A 23,682-nucleotide genomic window follows, 5' to 3' on the forward strand; every position below is an offset into this window, starting at 1 on the left:
TGTGTCCAAACTTTTATACTACTGCATATCATCTCATAAAGTTATTAATATTTTTGAGAAATACATCAGTGTCGAAATATACATCCTCCTCCTCCGAAGCTCTTAGGATTTTAGGTTTTCATGATGCGCACTAGATATTGCAGTTTCGTAGAAGATGGTAAAACATACAGATATAAAGGTAACTGGTAGAAAATGAGGATCAAGATTCTGTCGAATTATTTGATTTACTTTCACCATTTTTTTACTTTTTTCACCTAGTGGTGTAGAGATTGGAAAGTTCAGATGTGTCAGCCCTTGGAATATGTTCTATAGCCTCTGAAGTCAGAGACAAATTAATATCACGCTGTGAAGAACATTTCTTTGGTTCTGGCGCAAAATACATTACTGAATAAATTTCTGAAACTGCTAGCTAGCCGATGAATCAGTCACATTTTGCACAGTATCATTATGGGTTTTTGAGAAATACTGTAATTTTTCAAGAAGAAAACGTAATGTGTTCAACGTTTCATTTCAAAAAGCCATATCTAATAACTGAAAGATGCCGTATGTATGTCCTAAAGTGCCGGGAACAATGTGCTGCCACTTTACAAAACATCTAGAGACGTGCAAAATGTTCAGTTCTACTGTGCAGAAAATGCAATTTGTTCTGTAGGATTAGTGTTTGGTGAAGGGGTTCACATACATGAAGACTATCTCGTCTGATAGCATGGTTGAAAATCTTAAGTTCACAGCATAATTGCATCAACAAATGGATAAAGACAAAAAAGTGTTCACCAAGTAAACCTCTACATAACAGAACGTAATCTAAAGCAAAGTATCTTATCAAAACTATCACCTTGTTTTTATTAAAGCCAAATATTGATAAAGTCATTTTCAAATTGTAGATTTTATTTTCTATTTTTTTTACCTGATCATGGAGGTGGCCACCTTGTCTAAGATGCTATCAACAGTTCCAAGAAAGCTAAGTATTGGCTATGTTCATTTACTACTGTGGGCATGCTCTATTGTGGGAATGTTCAGTCACCTGTGCAGAGATCGTTCTACAAGGAGGTGGAAGAGATGAGCCATAATATCATCTATTGTAAATGTTGGATCCAGTGTTATTAATATAAAGCCTCCTTTACATGTTCAGTATTTGGTCAGTATTCTACATCAGCATTTGGAGAAAAAGAGGACTTGAACTTTATTGCGCCACCTGTTGGAAGTAGCGATCCTGCAAGTCACAATCAACCCTTTAATGAGTCTTGCAATATGACTTAGGATAAAAGCCAAATCAGTGTCTCAATTGAGAAACTGATTTAGCTTTTATCCTAAGTCATATTGCAAGACTCGTTAAAGGTTTGATTGTGACTGGCTGGATCGCTACTTCCAACAGATGGCGCTAAAAAGTTCAAGTGCTCTTTTTCTCTGAGGAGGCAATTGGCATATTAAATTTCCCAGGGGAGCATTGCATGGCGAATAAGTCTCCTTACCTTGACAAGCCAGAGCTGGTATGTCACTCTCCACAAGGAGAAAACTTACCCCTTAGACCTCACGTCAGTATTTGTAAGCCTTACTAACATGAGCAAGCTCTGTTGTGGGCATGCTCAGTGACCTGTGCAGAGATCTTCATACAAGGTAGTGGAAGAGATGGTAATTGATCCAGTGTAATTTGTAATTCACCACATTATCAGGTTCAGTATTTGGTCAGTATTTTACATCGGCATTTGGAAACCTTGCCAATATGAGTGCAGCGCCCCAGAGACCTGGTCGTTGCAGTAACGTCGCTCTGCCACTAAGGGGAGTGATGGTACATCTGATTGCACTCAAAGAGTACACCTGACCAGGTATCACAGTCACATATTACACTTCACACTCCGGCCACCAGGGGGAGCAAAAGGTTCTATGTATTAGGCCACTCCTCACACTCTGGTAAAACTGGGGGCTGGATAGGAAGTTAGAGAGAAGCTGACTGGGTTTTGCCCAGGGAACATCTAGTGAGAGAAGAGGTTACTTGGGAAGATTCAGGGGGGTCCCTGTCAGGGGTGGGATCCTGACAGAGGCCTAGCAAAGGACAGATCGTTACGGAGCCGCACCTGCACCTCATTGCGGCGGTATCTTAAGAAAGGACATGAAGCGAAGTATATTGTGGAGAATTGAGAAACGAGATCACAGCACAAAGGCGATAGAACCAGTAGGAGTCGTGCTCCGAGATCGGCAACATCCTACTGAGGCGCGTAGCCGGCGGCCAGAACGCTGAGGAAGTAATAGACTCTACGCATTACTTTGAACCAACGGTAGGACAGTTAACTCTAGGTTGGCTGTCTCACCTTTTTCACCTAATGAAGACAACGGAGGCAATTGTGGGAGAGGGGCGTCTCTAGGGTCCCTATAAAATAACTCCAGGCCTACCCCGTCATACGGGTGCGTCCTATCCAAACCATCTGGGGGATGGAGAGAGAGAACAGAAACATACACGACAGTTGTGAGGACTATCCCATGGTGCTCAGCAGGGAAGTACTACAACACCCAGGCACTAGTAGGTAGGCACTGATTTCCACCTGCAAAGGGAACTCTGGATGTGCCTTCGGACCGGCCGGTCTCAGCCAGTCCTGTTAGCAGTGCTCTGGATTGCGGTTGCTGAGGCCTTCAGTAAAGAGGTAAAGAGACTGCAACCCTGTGTCCTTGTTATTTACTTCGAACTACACCGTCATCTACATCTTTAATTGGGCAACTCTTAGCAGGGCTGTTATGACCCCAATGGCGAGGGTCTCAGAAATATCAGCAAGTCTGCGAAGTACAAAAATCCAGCTCATAGGGCAGTGGTAACTGGGTTGACCATATATCTACTCCTAACGCCAACACTAGAAGTAGCCGGGGAACATGCCTACGTTGGTCGCTATATGTCTCGCGCCAGCCGGAGAGCTAACTACCCCTAGAAGAGGAAAACAAAGACCTCTCTTGCCTCCAGAGAAAGGACCCCAAAAGTAGGATACAAGCCCCCCACAAATAATAACGGTGAGGTAAGAGGAAATGACAAACACAGGGATGAACTAGGTTTAGCAAAGAGAGGCCCACTTACTAATAGCAGAATGTAGTAAGATAACTTATATGGTCAACAAAAACCCTATCAAAAATCCACACTGGAGATTCAAGAACCTCCAAACCGTCTAACGGCCCGGGGGGAGAACACCAGCCACCCTAGAGCTTCCAGCAAGGTCAGGATACAGATTATATACAAGCTGGACAGAAATGCAAACAAAAACAAAATAGCAAAAAGCAAGAAAGCGGACTTAGCTTAATCAACACAGGAACCAGGATCAGTAGACAAGAGCACTACAGATAGCTATGATATCAACGTTGCCAGGCATTGAACTGAAGGTCCAGGGAGCTTATATAGCAACACCCCTGACCTAACGACCCAGGTGAGCATACAAGGGATGAATGACATACCCAGAGTCAAATCACTAGTAGCCACTAGAGGGAGCCAAAAGGTAAATTACAACAGTACCCCCCCCTTAGTGAGGGGTCACCGAACCCTCACCAAGACCACCAGGGCGATCAGGATGAGCGGCGTGAAAGGCACGAACTAAATCGGCCGCATGCACATCAGAGGCGACCACCCAGGAATTATCCTCCTGACCATAGCCCTTCCACTTGACCAGGTACTGAAGCCTCCGCCTGGAGAGACGAGAATCTAAGATCTTCTCCACCACATACTCCAACTCGCCCTCAACCAACACCGGAGCAGGAGGCTCAGCAGAAGGAACCACAGGCACAACGTACCGCCGCAACAAGGACCTATGAAATACGTTGTGAATGGCAAACGACACCGGAAGATCCAGGCGAAAGGATACAGGATTAAGGATCTCCAATATCTTGTAAGGACCAATGAATCGAGGCTTAAATTTGGGAGAGGAGACCTTCATAGGAACAAATCGAGAAGACAGCCATACCAAATCCCCAACACGAAGTCGGGGACCCACACCGCGGCGGCGGTTAGCAAAATGCTGAGCCTTCTCCTGTGACAACTTCAGGTTGTCCACCACATGATTCCAGATCCGCTGCAACCTATCCACCACAGAATCCACTCCAGGACAGTCAGAAGGCTCCACATGTCCCGAGGAAAAACGAGGATGGAAACCAGAGTTGCAGAAAAATGGCGAAACCAAGGTGGCAGAACTAGCCCGATTATTAAGGGCAAATTCAGCCAACGGCAAGAAGGTCACCCAATCATCCTGATCAGAAGAGACAAAACACCTCAAATACGCCTCCAGAGTCTGATTAGTTCGTTCCGTTTGTCCGTTAGTCTGTGGATGAAAAGCGGACGAAAACGACAAATCAATGCCAATCCTACCACAAAAGGATCGCCAGAACCTGGAAACAAACTGGGATCCTCTGTCCGACACAATATTCTCAGGAATGCCATGCAAACGAACCACGTTCTGGAAGAACACAGGAACCAGATCAGAAGAGGAAGGCAGCTTAGGCAAAGGAACCAGATGGACCATCTTGGAGAAACGATCACATATCACCCAGATGACAGACATGCCCTGAGACACCGGAAGATCCGAAATGAAATCCATAGAGATGTGTGTCCAAGGTCTCTTCGGGACAGGCAAGGGCAAGAGCAACCCGCTGGCACGAGAACAGCAAGGCTTAGCTCGAGCACAAGTACCACAGGACTGCACAAATGACCGCACATCCCTTGACAAGGAAGGCCACTAAAAGGACCTGGCCACCAGATCTCTGGTGCCAAAAATTCCCGGGTGCCCTGCCAACACTGAGGAATGAACCTCGGAAATGACTCTGCTGGTCCATTTAGCAGGCACAAACAATCTGTCAGGTGGACAAGAGTCAGGCCTACCAGCCTGAAATCTCTGCAACACACGTCGCAGATCTGGAGAAATAGCTGACAAGATAACTCCTTCCTTAAGAATACCCACAGGTTCAGCGACTCCAGGAGCATCAGGCACAAAGCTCCTAGACAGAGCATCGGCCTTCACATTCTTAGAACCTGGTAAATACGAGACCACAAAGTCAAAACGGGAGAAAAACAATGACCAGCGGGCCTGTCTAGGATTAAGGCGACTCGAGATACATCAGATTTTTGTGATCAGTCAAGACCACCACACGATGCTTAGCACCCTCGAGCCAATGACGCCACTCCTCAAATGCCCACTTCATGGCCAACAACTCCCGATTGCCCACATCATAATTTCGCTCTGCCGGCGAAAACTTCCTAGAGAAAAAGGCACAAGGTCTCATAGGAGAGCAACCAGGGCCTCTCTGCGACAAAACGGCCCCTGCCCCAATCTCCGAAGCATCCATCTCAACCTGAAAGGGAAGTGAGACGTCAGGCTGGCACAAAACAGGCGCCGAAGTAAACCGGCGTTTCAACTCCTGGAAAGCCTCCACGGCAGCAGGAGCCCAGTTAGCTACATCAGAGCCTTTCTTGGTCATATCCGTCAGCGGTTTAACAACGCTAGAGAAATTTGCGATAAAACGACGGTAGAAGTTAGCAAAACCCAAGAACTTCTGAAGACTCTTAACTGACGAGGGTTGAGTCCAATCATGAATAGCTCGGACCTTGACTGGATCCATCTCCACAGCAGAAGGGGAAAAAATGAACCCCAAAAAGGGAACCTTCTGTACACCAAAGAGACACTTTGAGCCTTTTACAAACAAAGAATTTTCACGCAAAATCTCAAAAACCATCCTGACCTGCTCCACATGCGAGTCCCAATCATCAGAAAAAACCAGAATATCATCCAGATAAACAATCAAAAATGTATCCAGATACTTCCGGAAAATGTCATGCATGAAGGACTGAAAAACTGAAGGTGCATTAGAGAGCCCAAATGGCATCACCAAGTACTCAAAATGACCTTCGGGCGTATTGAATGCGGTTTTCCATTCATCGCCCTGCCTAATGCGCACAAGGTTGTACGCACCACGAAGGTCTATCTTGGTGAACCACTTGGCACCTTTAATCCGGGCAAACAAATCTGACAACAGCGGCAAAGGATACTGAAATTTGACAGTGATCTTATTTAAAAGCCGATAGTCAATACAAGGCCTCAAAGATCCATCCTTTTTGGCCACAAAAAAGAATCCTGCACCAAGAGGGGAAGAAGAAGGACGGATATGCCCCTTCTCAAGAGACTCCTTGATATATGAACGCATCGCAGTATGTTCAGGTACCGACAGATTAAACAGTCTCCCCTTAGGAAACTTACTGCCAGGAATCAGATCAATTGCACAGTCACATTCTCTATGAGGAGGCAGTGCACTGGACTTAGACTCGCTGAAGACATCCTGATAATCAGACAAATACGCCGGAACTTCCGAAGGCGTAGAAGAAGCAATAGACAAGGGCAGGGAATCTCCATGAATTCCATGGCAGCCCCAACTAGACACTGACATAGCCTTCCAGTCCAAGACTGGATTATGGGTCTGTAACCATGGCAAACCCAAAACAACCAAATCATGCATTTTATGCAGAACAAGAAAACGTATTACCTCCCGATGTTCGGGAGTCATGCACATGGTAACCTGTGTCCAAAACTGCGGTTTATTTTTTGCCAATGGCGTAGAATCAATACCCCTAAGAGGGATAGGATTTTCCAATGGCTCAAGAACAAATCCGCAGCGCTTGGCAAATGACAGATCCATAAGGCTCAGGGCAGCACCTGAGTCCACAAACGCCATGACAGGATACGATGACAGTGAGCAAATCAAAGTTACAGATAGAATAAATTTAGGTTGCAAATTACCAATGGCGACCGGACTAACAACCTTAGTAAGACGTTTAGAGCATGCTGAGATAACATGTGTAGAATCACCACAGTAGTAACACAAGCCATTCTGGCGTCTATGAATTTTCCGCTCACTTCTAGTCAGGATTCTATCACATTGCATTAAATCAGGTGCCTGTTCAGACAACACCATGAGGGAATTTGCGGTTTTGCGCTCCCGCAACCGCCGGTCAATTTGAATTGCCAGGGCCATGGAATCATTCAGACCTGTGGGAATGGGAAAACCCACCATCACATTCTTAATGGCTTCAGAAAGGCCATTTCTAAAATTTGCAGCCAATGCACACTCGTTCCACTGGGTCAGCACGGACCATTTCCGAAATTTTTGGCAATACACTTCAGCCTCGTCCTGGCCCTGAGACATAGCCAGCAAGGCTTTTTCTGCCTGAATCTCAAGATTGGGTTCCTCATAAAGCAAACCGAGCGCCAGAAAAAACGCATCAATATCAGCCAATGCCGGATCTCCTGGCGCCAGCGAGAAAGCCCAATCCTGAGGGTCGCCCCATAAAAAAGAAATAACAATTTTCACTTGCTGAGCGGAGTCTCCAGAGGAACAGGGTCTCAGGGACAAAAACAATTTACAATTATTCCTGAAATTTCTAAACTTAAATCGGTCTCCGGAAAACAGTTCAGGAATCGGTATCTTAGGTTCTGACATAGGATTTCTGGTAACATAATCTTGTATGCCCTGCACACGAGCAGCAAGCTGGTCAACACTTGTAATCAAGGTCTGGACATTCATGTCTGCAGCAATCACAAGCCACTCAGAGGTAAAGGGGAAAAGAAAAAAAAATGAGAGAGAGAAAAAAAAACTCAGAACTTTCTTTCTTATAATCCCGCTTCTGCAATGCATTTAACATTTAATACTGGCCTGGCAAACTGTTATGACCCCAATGGCGAGGGTCTCAGAAATATCAGCAAGTCTGCGAAGTACAAAAATCCAGCTCATAGGGCAGTGGTAACTGGGTTGACCATATATCTACTCCTAACGCCAACACTAGAAGTAGCCGGGGAACATGCCTACGTTGGTCGCTATATGTCTCGCGCCAGCCGGAGAGCTAACTACCCCTAGAAGAGGAAAACAAAGACCTCTCTTGCCTCCAGAGAAAGGACCCCAAAAGTAGGATACAAGCCCCCCACAAATAATAACGGTGAGGTAAGAGGAAATGACAAACACAGGGATGAACTAGGTTTAGCAAAGAGAGGCCCACTTACTAATAGCAGAATGTAGTAAGATAACTTATATGGTCAACAAAAACCCTATCAAAAATCCACACTGGAGATTCAAGAACCCCCGAACCGTCTAACGGCCCGGGGGGAGAACACCAGCCACCCTAGAGCTTCCAGCAAGGTCAGGATACAGATTATATACAAGCTGGACAGAAATGCAAACAAAAACAAAATAGCAAAAAGCAAGAAAGCGGACTTAGCTTAATCAACACAGGAACCAGGATCAGTAGACAAGAGCACTACAGATAGCTCTGATATCAACGTTGCCAGGCATTGAACTGAAGGTCCAGGGAGCTTATATAGCAACACCCCTGACCTAACGACCCAGGTGAGCATACAAGGGATGAATGACATACCCAGAGTCAAATCACTAGTAGCCACTAGAGGGAGCCAAAAGGTAAATTACAACACAGGGCCACGGACCGGGTCGGGCCACCGTGACATCCCCAGAACCGAGAGACCCAGTACCGAGTACCCTGCTGCCCTGCGTTTGGGGGCCGCTCCATGAGCATGCTCTATTGTGGGCATGCTCAGTCACCTGGGCAGAGATCATTCTATAAGGAGGTGGAATAGATGAGATATAATATCATCTATTGTGAATGGTGGTTCCAGTGCTATTTATATGCGGCTTCATTCACATGTTCAGTATTTGGTCAGTATTTTCTATCAGTATTTGTAAGCCTTATTACTATGGGCATGCTCTGTTGTGGGCATGCTCAATGACCTGTGCAGAAATAATTATACAAGGAGGTGGAAGAGATGAGCCATAATATCTTCTATTGTTAATGGTGGATTCAATGTTATTTATCTAATGCCATGTTCACATGTTCAGTGTTTGGTCAGTATTTTACATCAGTATTTGTAAGCCTTACTACTATGAGCATGTTCTGCTGTGGGCATGCTCAGTGACCTGTGCAGAAGTAGTTATACAAGGAGGCAAAAGAGATGAGCTATAATATCATCTATTGTGAATGGTGGATTTAGTGTTATTTATATAAGGCCACGTTCACATGTTCAGTATTTGGTCAGTATTTTACATCAGTATTTGTAACCTCTACTACTATGAGCATGCTCTATTATGGGCATGCTCAGTGACCTGTGCAGAGATCATTATACAAGGTGGTGGAAGAGATGAGCCATAATATCTTCTATTGTTAATGGTGGATCCAGTGTTATTTGTTCACATTCTCAAGTTCAGTTTTTGGTCAGTATTTTACATCAGTAATTGTAAGCCATAACCAGTAGTGAATGAAAAATGCAGAAGTGGTGATGTGTTTGTATTATACTTTTCCTTTGATTTTTTTAACTCCTGGTTTTGACTCACAAATACTGATGTAAAACACTGACCAAATACTGATCGAATGTGAATGTGGCCTAAAAATAATACCTTTCATTCTAATTCTGTCTTTGATGATGATGAGATGCCTGCAAAACAGTGATCTAGCGATCAGTTTATTTTCAGATATAAACACTGGCGTGAAATTAAAAAAAATGACCCCAAAATTATATAAAAAATATGTTTAACATAAAAACTTGATTGAATAAGTAATTTTCTCAAGACACATTCATACCTCGATGTTTCAAGAAGGCTGCAAAGTGGGTGGTCATCCCAGATTGCCAGGAAACTTTGAAAACGTTGTAAACTGTTGCATTGACAGAGAGGGGATACGCTCCCATCCCAGATGAAAAAATAAAAAATAAATTAGGTTCTTGTCAGGAATAGCATATTGTGACTTTCTCAAGACTCTGGAACATAGAGATTTGCAAAATGCCCCACAACTCTGCATAGAAAATAGATTTGTTTTGAACATTTAGTACTTGGTGATGGAGGTCACATATACACTCACTGGCCACTTTATTAGGTACACCTGTCCAACTTCTTGTTAACACTTAATTTCTAATCAGCCAATCACATGGCGGCAACTCAGTGCATTTAGGCATGTAGACATGGTCAAGACAATCTCCTGCAGTTCAAACCGAGCATCAGTATGGGGAAGAAAGGTGATTTGAGTGCCTTTGAACGTGGCATGGTTGTTGGTGCCAGAAGGGCTGGTCTGAGTATTTCAGAAACTGCTGATCTACTGGGATTTTCACGCACAACCATCTCTAGGGTTTACAGAGAATGGTCCGAAAAAGAAAAAAAATCCAGTGAGCGGCAGTTCTGTGGGCGGAAATTGTCATGATTCTCAATGGCGAGAGAACATAGCCCAGCATATATGAGAACTAGCTCTTGGAAGATGGAAACTATACTGACCATGAACTAAACCTGCCGCACAACTAGAAGTGGCCGGGTAGCATGCCTACGTTTTTTATCCCTAGATGCCCAGCGCCAGCCGGAGAACTACCTAATCCTAGCAGAGGAAAAGACAGTCCTGGCTCACCTCTAGAGAAATTTTCCCAAAAGGCAGACAGAGGCCCCCACATATATTGGCGGTGATTTTAGATGAAATGACAAACGTAGTATGAAAATAGGTTTAGCAAAATCGAGGTCCGCTTACTAGATAGCATGAAGACAGAAAGGGCACTTTCATGGTCAGCAGAAAACCCTATCAAAACACCATCCAGAAATTACTTTAAGACTCTAGCATTAACTCATAACACCAGAGTGGCAATTTCCGCTCACAAGAGCTTTCCAGACACAGTAACGAAACAGCAGCTGTGAACAGGAACAAAATGCAAAAACACACAAGGACAAAAGTCCAACTTAGCTAGGAGTTGTCTAGTAGCAGGAACATGCACAGAAGGCTTCTGATTACATTGATGACCGGCATGAAACTGACAGAGGAGCAAGGTTATATAGCGACTCCCACATCCTGATAGGAGCAGGTGAACAGAGGGGATGATGCACACAAGTACAATTCCACAAGTGGCCACCGGGGGAGCCCAGAATCCAATTTCACAACAGGAAATGCCTTGTTGATGCCAGAGGTCAGAGGAGAATGGGCAGACTGGTTCGAGCTGATAGAAAGGCAACAGTGACTCAAATCGCCACCCCTTACAACCAAGGTAGGCCTAAGAGCATCTCTGAACGCACAGTGCATCGAACTTTGAGGCAGATGGGCTACAGCAGCAGAAGACCACACCGGGTACCACTCCTTTCAGCTAAGAACAGGAAACTGAGGCTACAATTTGTACAAGCTCATCGAAATTGGACAGTAGAAGATTGGAAAAACGTTGCTTGGTCTGATGAGTCTCGATTTCTGCTGTGACATTCGGATGGTAGGGTCAGAATTTGGCGTAAACAACATGAAAGCATGGATCCATCCTGCCTTGTATGGAGCATCTTTGGAATGTGCAGCCGACAAATCTGCGGCAACTGTGTGATGCCATCATGTCAATATGGACCAAAATCTCTGAGGAATGCTTCCAGCACCTTGTTGAATCTATGCCACGAAGAATTGAGGCAGTTCTGAAGGCAAAAGGGGGTCCAACCCGTTACTAGCATGGTGTACCTAATAAAGTGGCCGGTGAGTGTATGTGGAGTAAGATTGGTGGAACAGATTATCTAATTTGTTACTTTCTGTTCTTGATTGATATTGTTAACGGGAATATGTCACCAGGTTTTTGCCACCTAATCTGAGAGCAGACTGATGTAGGGGTTAAGACCATGATTTCAGCAATTTGTCACTTTCTGAGCTGCATGCTGTAATTTGATACAATCCTTGTTTTTTCTAGCATAGCTCGGAATGCTGAGCTGTGTACAACCCCTCCCACACCACTGATTGGCTGCTTTATGTGTGCACTGTACACTGACAGAGACCTACCAATCATTAGTGGGCAGTTGACTCAGAGGCACCAGACATCTAGTCCTGTAGTGATAATCTCCTAGTGTTAAAACATTGATTTTATTGAAACAGCAACACATAAATGAATAAGTGACATCTCTGGAATCAGGGTATTAGCTCCTACATCATCCTGCTCTAAGATTACATTGTAAAAATCTGCTGACAGATTCCCTTTAATTAATTTGGTCCATGATGTGAAAAAGTGTTGGAACCTTAGGTCTTGCTTTCGGGTTATAAAAGGCAAATTGGTCTCATGAATTCACATCAGATATACACCACATATTTTGGGCAGGTATCTCAATATCTTCAGATGAATGCTCTCTTATCTTTCCGTAGATTTCAATAAAGACTCAAAAAGTTGTGACATGCTCTAAAAACTCTTAACAGACGGAAAACTATATCACAACCACTTGGTAGCCTAATGTAGCCACATGTGGCATAGACATCTCCTGACAGAGGTCTTCAAAACCATGTGGCTGGTCACCTTTCACTAATCATTTGTTGAAAGACTAAGCCTGGGGTCAAGATAAGTAGAAACATATCTGTATATTATTGATGTAAGACCCAACTTCTACATTCAATAAATACAAAAATCAACCGATTCCAAGATGACATTTTTTCAACAAAGAATTAAGAAACAATTTGGATGCTTTTGGGTAATACTGGAGTTTTTGTACTTTCACTGACCTGTTATGTGTATAATGATGTGTGCTATGGGGCCATATGTGCATCGGCAAACATTATGTGTAGAGTAAATTAAACCCAGGTCGATAATTAGGCACGAAGGAAATAATTGCAAACTGGGGAGAGTAAATCATCTGTAGTCAACCAGTCTCCATTTCCTCCAAAGCACATAAGTGGACTGTAAAATCCAATGTCATCCCGGTAAACATTTAGCTAAATTTCCTTCGATCAGAGACAAGGAAAAAAAAACATAGTTATAAACTGAAGCTAAAAATTCTTATTGGGTGACCCAGCTGTAAAATCAGATTTATCAGCCAGAAGAATGACTTCAGTTTTACTTAATACGACTTTCAGTCTTTGAGTAAATTGCCGAATCTTTGCAGATCTTTCTATCTTTTATCGGCTTAATGTAAACATTTAGATTTTTTGTTGTGGTTTTTTTTTTATGCAACCTTCAGCAGTTTCTGAATTGCTCCTTTGTAAGTCCTTTAAATAATATGGTAAATAATAAAAAATAAGCATAAAATAAGAATAAAAAATATGCACGGCGCATGAAACAACAAAACGACTCAAGGTTGAACTGTTTTGCTTCTCGCTTGTTTTGCACCCAACTGTTAAAAATATACAGTAAATTGCTCTTGTTTTATAGCGTAGCACAAGTTGTGTTTAAAGAAAGAAAGAAATATATATATAGTGTATATATATTTCATATTCCTGGAACGAAAAAGGGAAGCACCTACGGTTTCTGTAAAAGATAAATAACATTCATTGAATTTCACTTGTTCTACGGTGCTGTAGCTAGAATGTATATTTCCCATCAGTCAATGTTTAAAGGTCACAAAATCAATTTATCTAATTTACACACTATGAACCCAAATAAGCAAAGCAATTTTGTCATAAATTGCTTTTAAAAGTCAGAAAATGTTGGCGTGACACTGAGTTGTGCAAAAATGTTGTGACTTTCGGCATTTTCACAACATTTCTAACCAGTTCCACCAAAACTTGAGGACCTGGGATAGGACAGGGTCACGTTGCAACGTAACATCACAGTTCATCTAATGTGTAATGAGATGTTGTGATCTCTAAGCCAAAAATCTTACTCTAGTCATTGACAGAGGGGCCCACCACTAGTCAGATGGTCCTGATTCATGAAGAAGAATGCACCACTTTTTCAATATGAAGCATCTAACTCCAGGGAAAGAGCCAGCTCGTGGTATATTATATTATACTAGCTATTGATCCCTTTCTTCGCCCGGGTGGTGAGCATTTATTTTTGTATATGGTCTCTATCCTGGTATGTGCTGCTTCCAACCTGCACCCTAATCTTGTCATGTGCTGCTACCATCTTGCACACCCATCTTGTCATGTGCAGCCCCCATCATGCGCTCTCATCCTGTTTTGTGTGCCTCCATCTTGTCATGTGCTACTCTCTTCCTGTGCCCCCATCCTGTCATGTGCTGCTCCCATCCTGCGCCCCAATCCTGTCATGTGCTCCCATCCTATGCCTCCATTCTGTAATGTGCTTCTCCCATCCTGCGCCCCCATTCTGTCGAGTGCTGCTCCCATACTGCATCCCCATTCTGTCATGCACTGATCCCATCCTGCACCCCCATTCTGTCATGTACTGCTCCCATCCTGCACCCCTATTCTGTAATGTGCTGCACCCATCCTGCGCCCCATTCTGTCATGTGCTGCTCTCATCCTGCGCCCCCATCCTGTCCTGTGCTGCTCCCATCCTGCGCCCCCAACTTGTCATGTGCTGCTCCCATCCTGCACCCCCATTCTGTAATGTGCTGCTCCCATCCTGTGCCCCATCCTGTCATGTGATGCTCCCATCCTGCTCCCCCATCTTGTCATGTGCTGCTCCCATACTGCCATTGCATCCTGTCATGTGCTGCTCCCATCCTGTGCTCCCATTCTGTCATCTGCTGCCCCCATCCTGCACCCCCATTCTGTCATGTGCTGCTCCCATCCTGTGCCCCCATTCTGTCATGTGCTGCACCTAACCTGCGCCCTCATTCTGTAATGTGCTGCCCCCATCCTACGCCCCATCCTGTCATGTGCTGCTCTCATCCTGCTCCCCATCCTGTAATGTGCTGCTTCCATCCTGCACCCAATTCTTTCATGTGCTGCTCTCATCCTGCACCCCATCCTGTCATGTGCCGATCCCATCCTGTGCACCATTCTGTCATGTGCTGCTCCCATCCTGCGCCCCATCCTGTAATTTGCTGCTCTCATCCTGCACCCCCATAATGTCATGTGCTGCACCCATCCTGTGCCTCCATTCTGTAATGTGATTCTCCCATCCTGCGCCCCCCTTCTGTCAAGTGCTGCTCCCATCCTGCATCCCCATTCTGTCATGCGCTGATCCCAACCTGCGCCCCCATTCTGTCATCTGCTGCTCTCATCCTGCACCCCCAACCTGTCATGTGCCACTCCCATCCTGCGCCCCATTCTGTCATGTGCTGCTCTTATCCTGTAATTCACTGCTCCCATCCTGTGCCCTCATTCGGTCATGTGCTGCACCCAACCTGTGCCTCCATTCTGTAATGTGCTTCTCCCATCCTGCTCCCCCATTCTGTCGAGTGCTGCTCCCATACTGCATCCCCATTCTGTCATGCGCTGATCCCATCCTGGACCCCCATTCTGTCATGTACTGCTCCCATACTGCACCCTTATTCTGTAGTGTGCTGCTCCCATCCTGCACCCCATCCTGTCATGTGCTGCTCCTATCCTGCTCCCCCATCCTGTCATGTGCTGCTCCCATTGTGCACCCCCATTCTGTCATGTGCTGCTCCCATCCTACGCCCCCATTCTGTTATGTGCTGCACCTAACCTGTGCCCCCATTCTATAATGTGCTGCTCCCATCCTGTGCCCCCATCCTGTAATTTGCTGCTCTCATCCTGTGCCCCCATCCTGTAATGTCCTGCTCCCATCCTGCATCCCCATTCTGTCATGCACTGATGCTATCCTGCGCCCCAAACTGCCATGTGCTGCTCTCATCCTGCGCCTCCATCCTATAATGTGCTGCTCCCATCCTGCACCCCAACTTGTCATGTGCTGCTCCCATCCTGCACCCCCATCCTGTCATGTGCTGCTCCCATCCTGCGCCCCATCCTGTAATGTGCTGCTCCCATCCTGCTCCCCCATCTTGTTATGTGCTGCTCCCATCCTACCACCACATCCTGTCATGTGCTGCTCCCATTGTGCACCCCCATTCTGTCATGTGCTGCTCCCATCCTGCACCCCATCCTGTCATGTGCTGCTCCCATCCTGCATCCCCAACTTGTCATGTGCTGCTCCCATCCTGCACCCCATTCTGTAATGTGCTGCTCCCATCCTGTGCCCATCCTGTCATGTGCTGCTCCCATCCTGTGCCCCCATCCTGTCATGTGCTGCTCCTATCCTGTGCCCCCATCCTGTCATGTGCTGCTCCTATCCTGCTCCTCCATCCTGTCATGTGCTGCTCCCATTGTGCACCCCCATTCTGTCATGTGCTGCTCCCATCCTGCGCCCCCATTCTGTTATGTGCTGCACCTAACCTGTGCCCCCATTCTATAATGTGCTGCTCCCATCCTGTGCCCCCATCCTGTAATTTGCTGCTCTCATCCTGTGCCCCCATCCTGTAATGTCCTGCTCCCATCCTGCATCCCCATTCTGTCATGCACTGATGCCATCCTGCGCCCCAATCTGCCATGGGCTGCTCTCATCCTGCGCCTCCATCCTATAATGTGCTGCTCCCATCCTGCGCCCCAACTTGTCATATGCTGCTCCCATCCTGCACCCCCATCCTGTCATGTGCTGCTCCCATCCTGCACCCCATCTTGTAATGTGCTGCTCCCATCCTGCTCCCCCATCTTGTTATGTGCTGCTCCCATCCTACCACCACATCCTGTCATGTGCTGCTTCCATCCTGCACCCCCATTCTGTCATGTGCTGCTCCCATCCTGCGCTCCCATTCTGTCATGTGCTGCACCTAACCTGTGCCCCCTTTCTGTAATGTCCTGCTCCCATCCTGCACCCCATTCTGTAATTTACTGCTCTCATCCTGCACCCCCATCCTGTAATGTGCTGCTCCCATCCTGTGCCCCATCCTGTCATGTGCTGCTCTCATCCTGTGTCCCCATCCTGTAATGTGCAGCTCCCATCCTGTGCCCCATCCTGTCATGTGCTGCTCTCATCCTGTGCCCCCATCCTGTAATGTGCTGCTCCCATCCTGCGCCCCCATTCTGTCATGTGCTGCTCTCATCCTCCACCCTCATCATGTCATGTGCTGCTCCCATCCTGAGCCTCATTCTGTCATGTGCTGCTCCCATCCTGCTCCCCCATCTTGTCATGTGCTGCTCCCATCCTGCGCCCCATCCTGTAATGTGCTGCTCCCATCCTGCTCCCCCATCTTGTTATGTGCTGCTCCCATCCTACCACCACATCCTGTCATGTGCTGCTCCCATTGTGCACCCCCATTCTGTCATGTGCTGCTCCCATCCTGCACCCCATCCTGTCATGTGCTGCTCCCATCCTGCATCCCCAACTTGTCATGTGCTGCTCCCATCCTGCACCCCATTCTGTAATGTGCTGCTCCCATCCTGTGCCCATCCTGTCATGTGCTGCTCCCATCCTGTGCCCCCATCCTGTCATGTGCTGCTCCTATCCTGCTCCTCCATCCTGTCATGTGCTGCTCCCATTGTGCACCCCCATTCTGTCATGTGCTGCTCCCATCCTGCGCCCCCATTCTGTTATGTGCTGCACCTAACCTGTGCCCCCATTCTATAATGTGCTGCTCCCATCCTGTGCCCCCATCCTGTAATTTGCTGCTCTCATTCTGTGCCCCCATCCTGTAATGTCCTGCTCCCATCCTGCATCCCCATTCTGTCATGCACTGATGCCATCCTGCGCCCCAATCTGCCATGTGCTGCTCTCATCCTGCGCCTCCATCCTATAATGTGCTGCTCCCATCCTGCGCCCCAACTTGTCATATGCTGCTCCCATCCTGCACCCCCATCCTGTCATGTGCTGCTCCCATCCTGCGCCCCATCCTGTAATGTGCTACTCCCATCCTGCTCCCCCATCTTGTTATGTGCTGCTCCCATCCTACCACCACATCCTGTCATGTGCTGCTTCCATCCTGCACCCCCATTCTGTCATGTGCTGCTCCCATCCTGCGCCCCCATTCTGTCATGTGCTGCACCTAACCTGTGCCCCCTTTCTGTAATGTGCTGCTCCCATCCTGTGCCCCATCCTGTCATGTGCTGCTCTCATCCTGTGTCCCCATCCTGTAATGTGCAGCTCCCATCCTGTGCCCCATCCTGTCATGTGCTGCTCTCATCCTGCGCCCCCATCTTGTAATGTGCTGCTCCCATCCTGCGCCCCCATTCTGTCATGTGCTGCTCTCATCCTCCACCCTCATCATGTCATGTGCTGCTCCCATCCTGAGCCTCATTCTGTCATGTGCTGCTCCCATCCTGCTCCCCCATCTTGTCATGTGCTGCTCCCATCCTACCACCGCATCCTGTCATGTGCTGCTCCCATTGTGCACCCCCATTCTGTCATGTGCTGCTCCCATCATGCGCCCCCATTCTGTCATGTGCTGCACCTAACCTGTGCCCCCTTTCTGTAATGTGCTGCTCCCATCCTGTGCCCCATCCTGTAATTTACTGCTCTCATCCTGCACCCCATCCTGTAATGTGCTGCTCCCATCCTGTGCCCCATCCTGTCATGTGCTGCTCTCATCCTGTGCCCCCATCCTGTAATGTGCTGCTCCCATCCTGTGCCCCATCCTGTCATGTGCTGCTCTCATCCTGCGCCCCCATCCTGTAATGTGCTGCTCCCATCCTGCGCCCCCATTCTGTCATGTGCTGCTCTCATCCTCCACCCTCATCATGTCATGTGCTGCTCCCATCCTGTGCCTCATTCTGTCATGTGCTGCTCCCATCCTGCGCCCCCATCCTGTAATTTGCTGCTTTCATCCTGCTCCCCCATACTGTCATGTGCTGCTCCCATCCTGCGCTCCCATTCTGTAATGTGCTGCTCCCATCCTGTGCCCCAATTCTGTCATGTGCTGCTCTCATCCTGCTCCCCCTATTTTGTAATGTGCTGTTCCCATCCTGCGCCCTCATGCTGTTGTGTGCTGCTCCCATCCTGTGCCCCCATCCTGTCATGTGCTTCTCCCATTCTGCTCCCCCATTCTGTCATGTGCCCCATAAAGATGGTGCACATGATGTTATGCTGCTCCATAAAGATTTATGGCCCTATAAGATGATCCATAGCATAATATGCCCCGTATTCTGCTCCATAAAGGTTGATGTCCCCCATAAGATACTCCATAGCATAATATGCCCCGTTTGCTGCTCCCATCATGTACCCCATTATGTCACATGCTGCTCTCATCCTGTGCCCCCATTCTGTAATGTGCTGCTCCCATCCTGCACCCCCATCCTGTCATGTGTCCCATATGCTGCTCCATAAAGGTTGATGGCCCTATAAGATGCTCCATAGCATAATATGCCCTGTATGCTGCTGCTGCGACTAAAAAAAAATTACATACTCATTTTTCTTCGCTGGGCGTCGAGTGCTGGGGGCCACAGCAGGCAGGGACACCAGCGGTGTCAGGTGCTGGTGTCGCCACTGGCTCAGGCCCTTGCACTTGCGATATTCACCTGTCCCCATTCCACCGCCAGGCGCCGCTGTGTCTTCCTGGTCTCTGCCTTGATGTTCAGGAAGGGGGCGCGCACTAACCACGTCATCGCGCCGCACTAACCACGTCATCGCGCCCTCTGACCTGAACGTCACAGCCAGAGGATGCGGAAAAACGAGCCCAGCAGTGGAATGGAGACAGGTGAATATCGCATACTCACCCTCCCTATCATACTCACCCCATCCTGGCACGTCCCTGCTTCTCCATCGGAGATCGCGGTATGTGTTCAGTGCTTACGCATACTGCGATCTCCTGGACTGTGTCACTCTGTGGGGTCCAGACTGCGCAGGCGCGTTGCGCTTGCACAGTTGATAAAGGCTTCAGACAGAGTGACGCTTCCAGCATTATATTATAGATAGTGAGTCCAGAATGCACGGAATAACGTTCTGACAAGTGTGGGAGACAAGATGGAAGAAGATTCCAGCTTCTGGTTGAATTGTAAAAATTTAGTCCAAATTTATTCAAAAGTCAAAAATTCCATGTTAGACAAACGAGAAGCAGGGAAACACATGGCGACACGTTGCGAAAGCAAGCACCATTCTTCCTTAACACCTTGCCGCTTGCGTTCAAAACGCATTGCCATGTGTTTCCCTGCTCCTTGTTTGTATAACATTGAATTTTTAACGTTTTAATAAATTTGGACTACTTTTTTACAATTCAACCAGAAGCTGGAGTATCCTTCTTTTATCGCATCTTCATCCACCATGCCCCCACTTCAAGATTGGTGAGAAAATTGCCAGTCTTGATGAACTGGGATCTCTGACCAAAACAAGAAGGCAAATGGAGATGCAAGGAGGTGAACTGTACGGCTCCATTTTCAATCTATTTTCTAAGAGGGGCAATGTTAACTATTGACGAAGGCTAGGGCTATAGAGCAACCTTAGCCATGACATATGTCTCACAACCACAGATATGTTACTGCTACATCTCAGAGCAATTCAAGTGAATGGGATCATTTCCTGACTCCTGGCGCCATTCAACAAGCAAAAAGTCATACCTACATGGATTTTTTGTGACTTGCATGTCTCTTTTGCGGTACCCCAGGGGTTTTATTGTGCATGTAGCAGTGACAAATAGCAATCTCTGTCTTCCCAACCTGTGTCGTGGCCTAGGTTTATTCTGATTTTCTGTTTCATGCTTTCAAGATAATTTTTTACTATAAAGGTATCCTGGATGCTCACATGTAATATCCTGCTGGTCAGTTACCAATGATGATGTAGTGAAAGGGGCCAGGTAAGATAATATTATTGGTGGTGCCCATGGAGCATAGTAGCTAGCATATTTTGATTTTCACATCGTTCGCGATCTTGCTACTAGCAATTTTGGGACAACTTATCCTAATTCCAATTGCCTGCAAATGACCATTAATGGGAGGGGTTTTTTGTAAGCAAATCTAGGACTATTGCCAAGTATTCTCTCTTTATTGGGAACATTGTAGCTGCTAATCAAAACGGTGATCTTGTATTTGGTGAAGTTATCAATATGATGGATTACACAAAATCCCATGTGAAATCCATAGGGACAAAGAGGCATAAACACTGAAATAATTAAAAAATATATATCTTTAATTGTAATATTAAAAAACAATTAATATTTAGCAAGGGAAATTTCCGTATTTACATATAGCCTGGAGCAACCCCAGCAGCAATTTAAATTCCGCAACATGTACATATATATAAATCTTGAAATCATACCAAACTGCAACCTGCTAAAGTACTTCCACCCAGTGTATATAGCATAGTGCACAGATTTAGGGGGAACTGCAATAAATAGCCAGCTGTGGCCCAATGAATAAACTGCATTTACTACAATCAGTTAACTGTTGCCCTATAGATAACTAGTATACTAGCTGCCAATAATATATATGGAAAAAATTTATATGGAAAAAATTTGAGGTGTACACAGAACCTCTATTGGACAGTTGTTGTAATTAATATGATGGATTATCAATATTTTATTGGTTGGGTGCGAAACATGGCACCCCCGCCTATTAGCTGTTACCGTGGGTTAGGAGCGCTTTTTACAGGGAATATCCCCATAACCAGCTCACCTAGCACTATCTCTTTCTCATGTACCTATTTCACAGCAAGCCGTCTGAGGAAGGTCTATGTTTAAGACTGAAGCTTCGCTTTTCTTTTGAGATTGCTTTACTTAAATAAACATTTTCTACGTTTCAAACAGAGTGCAAGATCTAAATTTTGCTTTGTTAGCTGTTACCAGCGGCGGAAGAAGTTCTTAGATTCTGCCTGAACAAAGCAGCTACATCAGTTCTATCATAGACAAAACTAGGTACTGTAGATCAACTACCTATTCAAAAAAATGAGGGATGAATCCGCAGTACCGGACCGCGCCATTATAGTTTTGACTAAGCTGTTGAGTTACGGCAACATCTAACAACTTCCGGACACCTTCGGCTCTTATACTAAGAATAAGCCATCAATAAAACAGTAGAGGCCAACCTCCTTAAGGCAGTCTCATATGAGATTACGATGGCTGATGCTATGCGGAAGTAACATTTTTTCCCCAGGCTTCATTTGGCTTTCCAAAAGTGCAAATTACACCTCTGATCCTATTTTAGCATAGAGGCACGTCTTATTTGTGTATTAGTTAAAGTGGTGGGCTTGACTTTTGGACCAAAATATACAAGACTGATAGCATTCGGTGAAGGATGGATGGTAGTTATACATATTTTTTGCATACTTTTAGGTTCAATAAACAATATAACATATTTGCAAAATGTTGTCTGGACCTACCTGTCTACGAAGATCCCGTGTCTTTTTGGTCATCTTATCAATAGCAATGTTTAATGGGTCACCTTTTTCTTTTCTTCCAGACTAAGAAAAAGAAGAAAAGTTGGATTTTAAATCTCTACATACAAAAACTGACACAAAAAAACATATTTAAGGATCCCAGATAGATCATGTATTCAATTTTTGCATTTAATTAACATTACACCGATAGTTTCATGCAATCATGAATGGAAAATAGATATTTTTTGCTTTTTCTGGAGCATTATAGACTGGTCAGATCGAAAAATTACAGAATAAAAAGAAACAAAATGAGTTCATGGCTCCTGGCCAGAAAGAATTCAAGAACATTCTCCAATTTCTCTTTATATAGGGAAAACATTTTTTTTTACTTCTCTAATTGCTACAAGTATCAGAAAGGCTAATGTGTTCAGTTTGTTAAGCTTAGGTTTTCATTTCAATAACCTAGCTTTACAGGTTGAAGGTGATCTTTAAGAAAAGGTGCTTGGAATTCATTCATAATGCTCTCACAAGTTTTCAATATTATTAAATTAATGTAGCCTACTTAGAGTAAAACACAGACTTACTCTCTGGCCAGGTCCTTACTAAAGGACCAAACTTCCACGTACGATACATCCAAAGTAGCTGTGATAAAAATGTTGGTGATGGAAATTGAAATCCCCACCAATCAGTATTTACTGTATATCCACCTTAACCTATCTTTGAGAAAGTTGAGTTGTCTGCATTCCGATGCATCTTTTAATTTGTCTTTTACCTTAACTTCATGCTTGAGACATAAAAACATCATACATTATGTAAAATATATATATATATACAGTATATATATATATATATATATATATATATATATATATATATATATATATATTATACAGTTCATTGGACGAGATCCTTGTGTCTAACACCTGCCAATCATCTGAACAGTAGTTTAGGTAAGGATGTCGATATGTCCGTGTGTATGAAACCCAGGGCGGAGTTTAAACTGGTAGCATGGATGTTCCCAAATGTATGATGTCAATCTTGGAAGATGAGTCCCTTTCCATAGGCCTTGCAACATAAAGAACATAAGGAAAACAAAAGGCAAACATTTTCTTCTCTACAGGTTGGGCCATGTGTATGGAATATACAGGGTGGACCATGTATATGGATACACCTAAATAAAATGAGAATGGTTGGTGATATCAACTTCCTGTTTGTGGCACATTAGTATATGGGAGGGGGAAAACTTTTCAAGATGGGTGGTGACCATGGAAGCCATTTTGAAGTTGGCCATTTTGAATACAACTTTATAAATGGCCCACCCAGATGTATCCATATAAACGGCCCACCCTGTAGAAAAGGTAAGAGTCAGCCTAGAATGGACTCCACCTGGCTTATATAGACAAAACTTTAGGTAAGGATTGTGGATATCTTTATGCAACATCATAGTGACCAAAGAGAGGAGGCTTAAGTTAATGGGGTCCAAGTACCCCAGATAAGCTGTCAATCTGGGAAGGAAGCTTCTGTTCACAAGCTTCTCAACATGAGTCAGGGGGAATGCTTTTCTTTCCTAAAAAAGCAAAAAAAAGTTAACACTGAGGTACACCTTCCTACTAGGGTTGAGCGACTTTCATTTTTTTAAGATCGAGTCTGGTTTTGTGAAACCCGATTTAGTCCAGAGTCGAGTCGAGTGAAGTCGGCCGATTATCGCTAAAAGTCGGGGATCGACCGAAACACGAAACCC

General features: G+C 45.4%; 1 protein-coding gene across 2 annotated transcripts in view; it reads right to left on the reverse strand.

Annotated features, from left to right (window-relative positions):
- LOC143793370 (catenin alpha-2) overlaps positions 1-22,019 on the reverse strand; it is a 1,050,189-nt gene extending 1,028,170 nt beyond the window's left edge. For both annotated transcript variants that reach the window (XM_077280277.1, XM_077280276.1), the window contains exon 1: positions 21,945-22,019. In XM_077280277.1, the coding sequence (XP_077136392.1) occupies positions 21,945-21,977 (33 nt within the window). In that variant the 5' untranslated portion in view covers positions 21,978-22,019. The remainder of the gene's footprint in view (positions 1-21,944) is intronic.
- Positions 22,020-23,682: the final 1,663 nt, after the last annotated feature.

Source organism: Ranitomeya variabilis, chromosome 1, assembly GCF_051348905.1.
Source record: "Ranitomeya variabilis isolate aRanVar5 chromosome 1, aRanVar5.hap1, whole genome shotgun sequence".
NCBI classification, from domain to species: Eukaryota; Metazoa; Chordata; class Amphibia; order Anura; family Dendrobatidae; genus Ranitomeya; species Ranitomeya variabilis.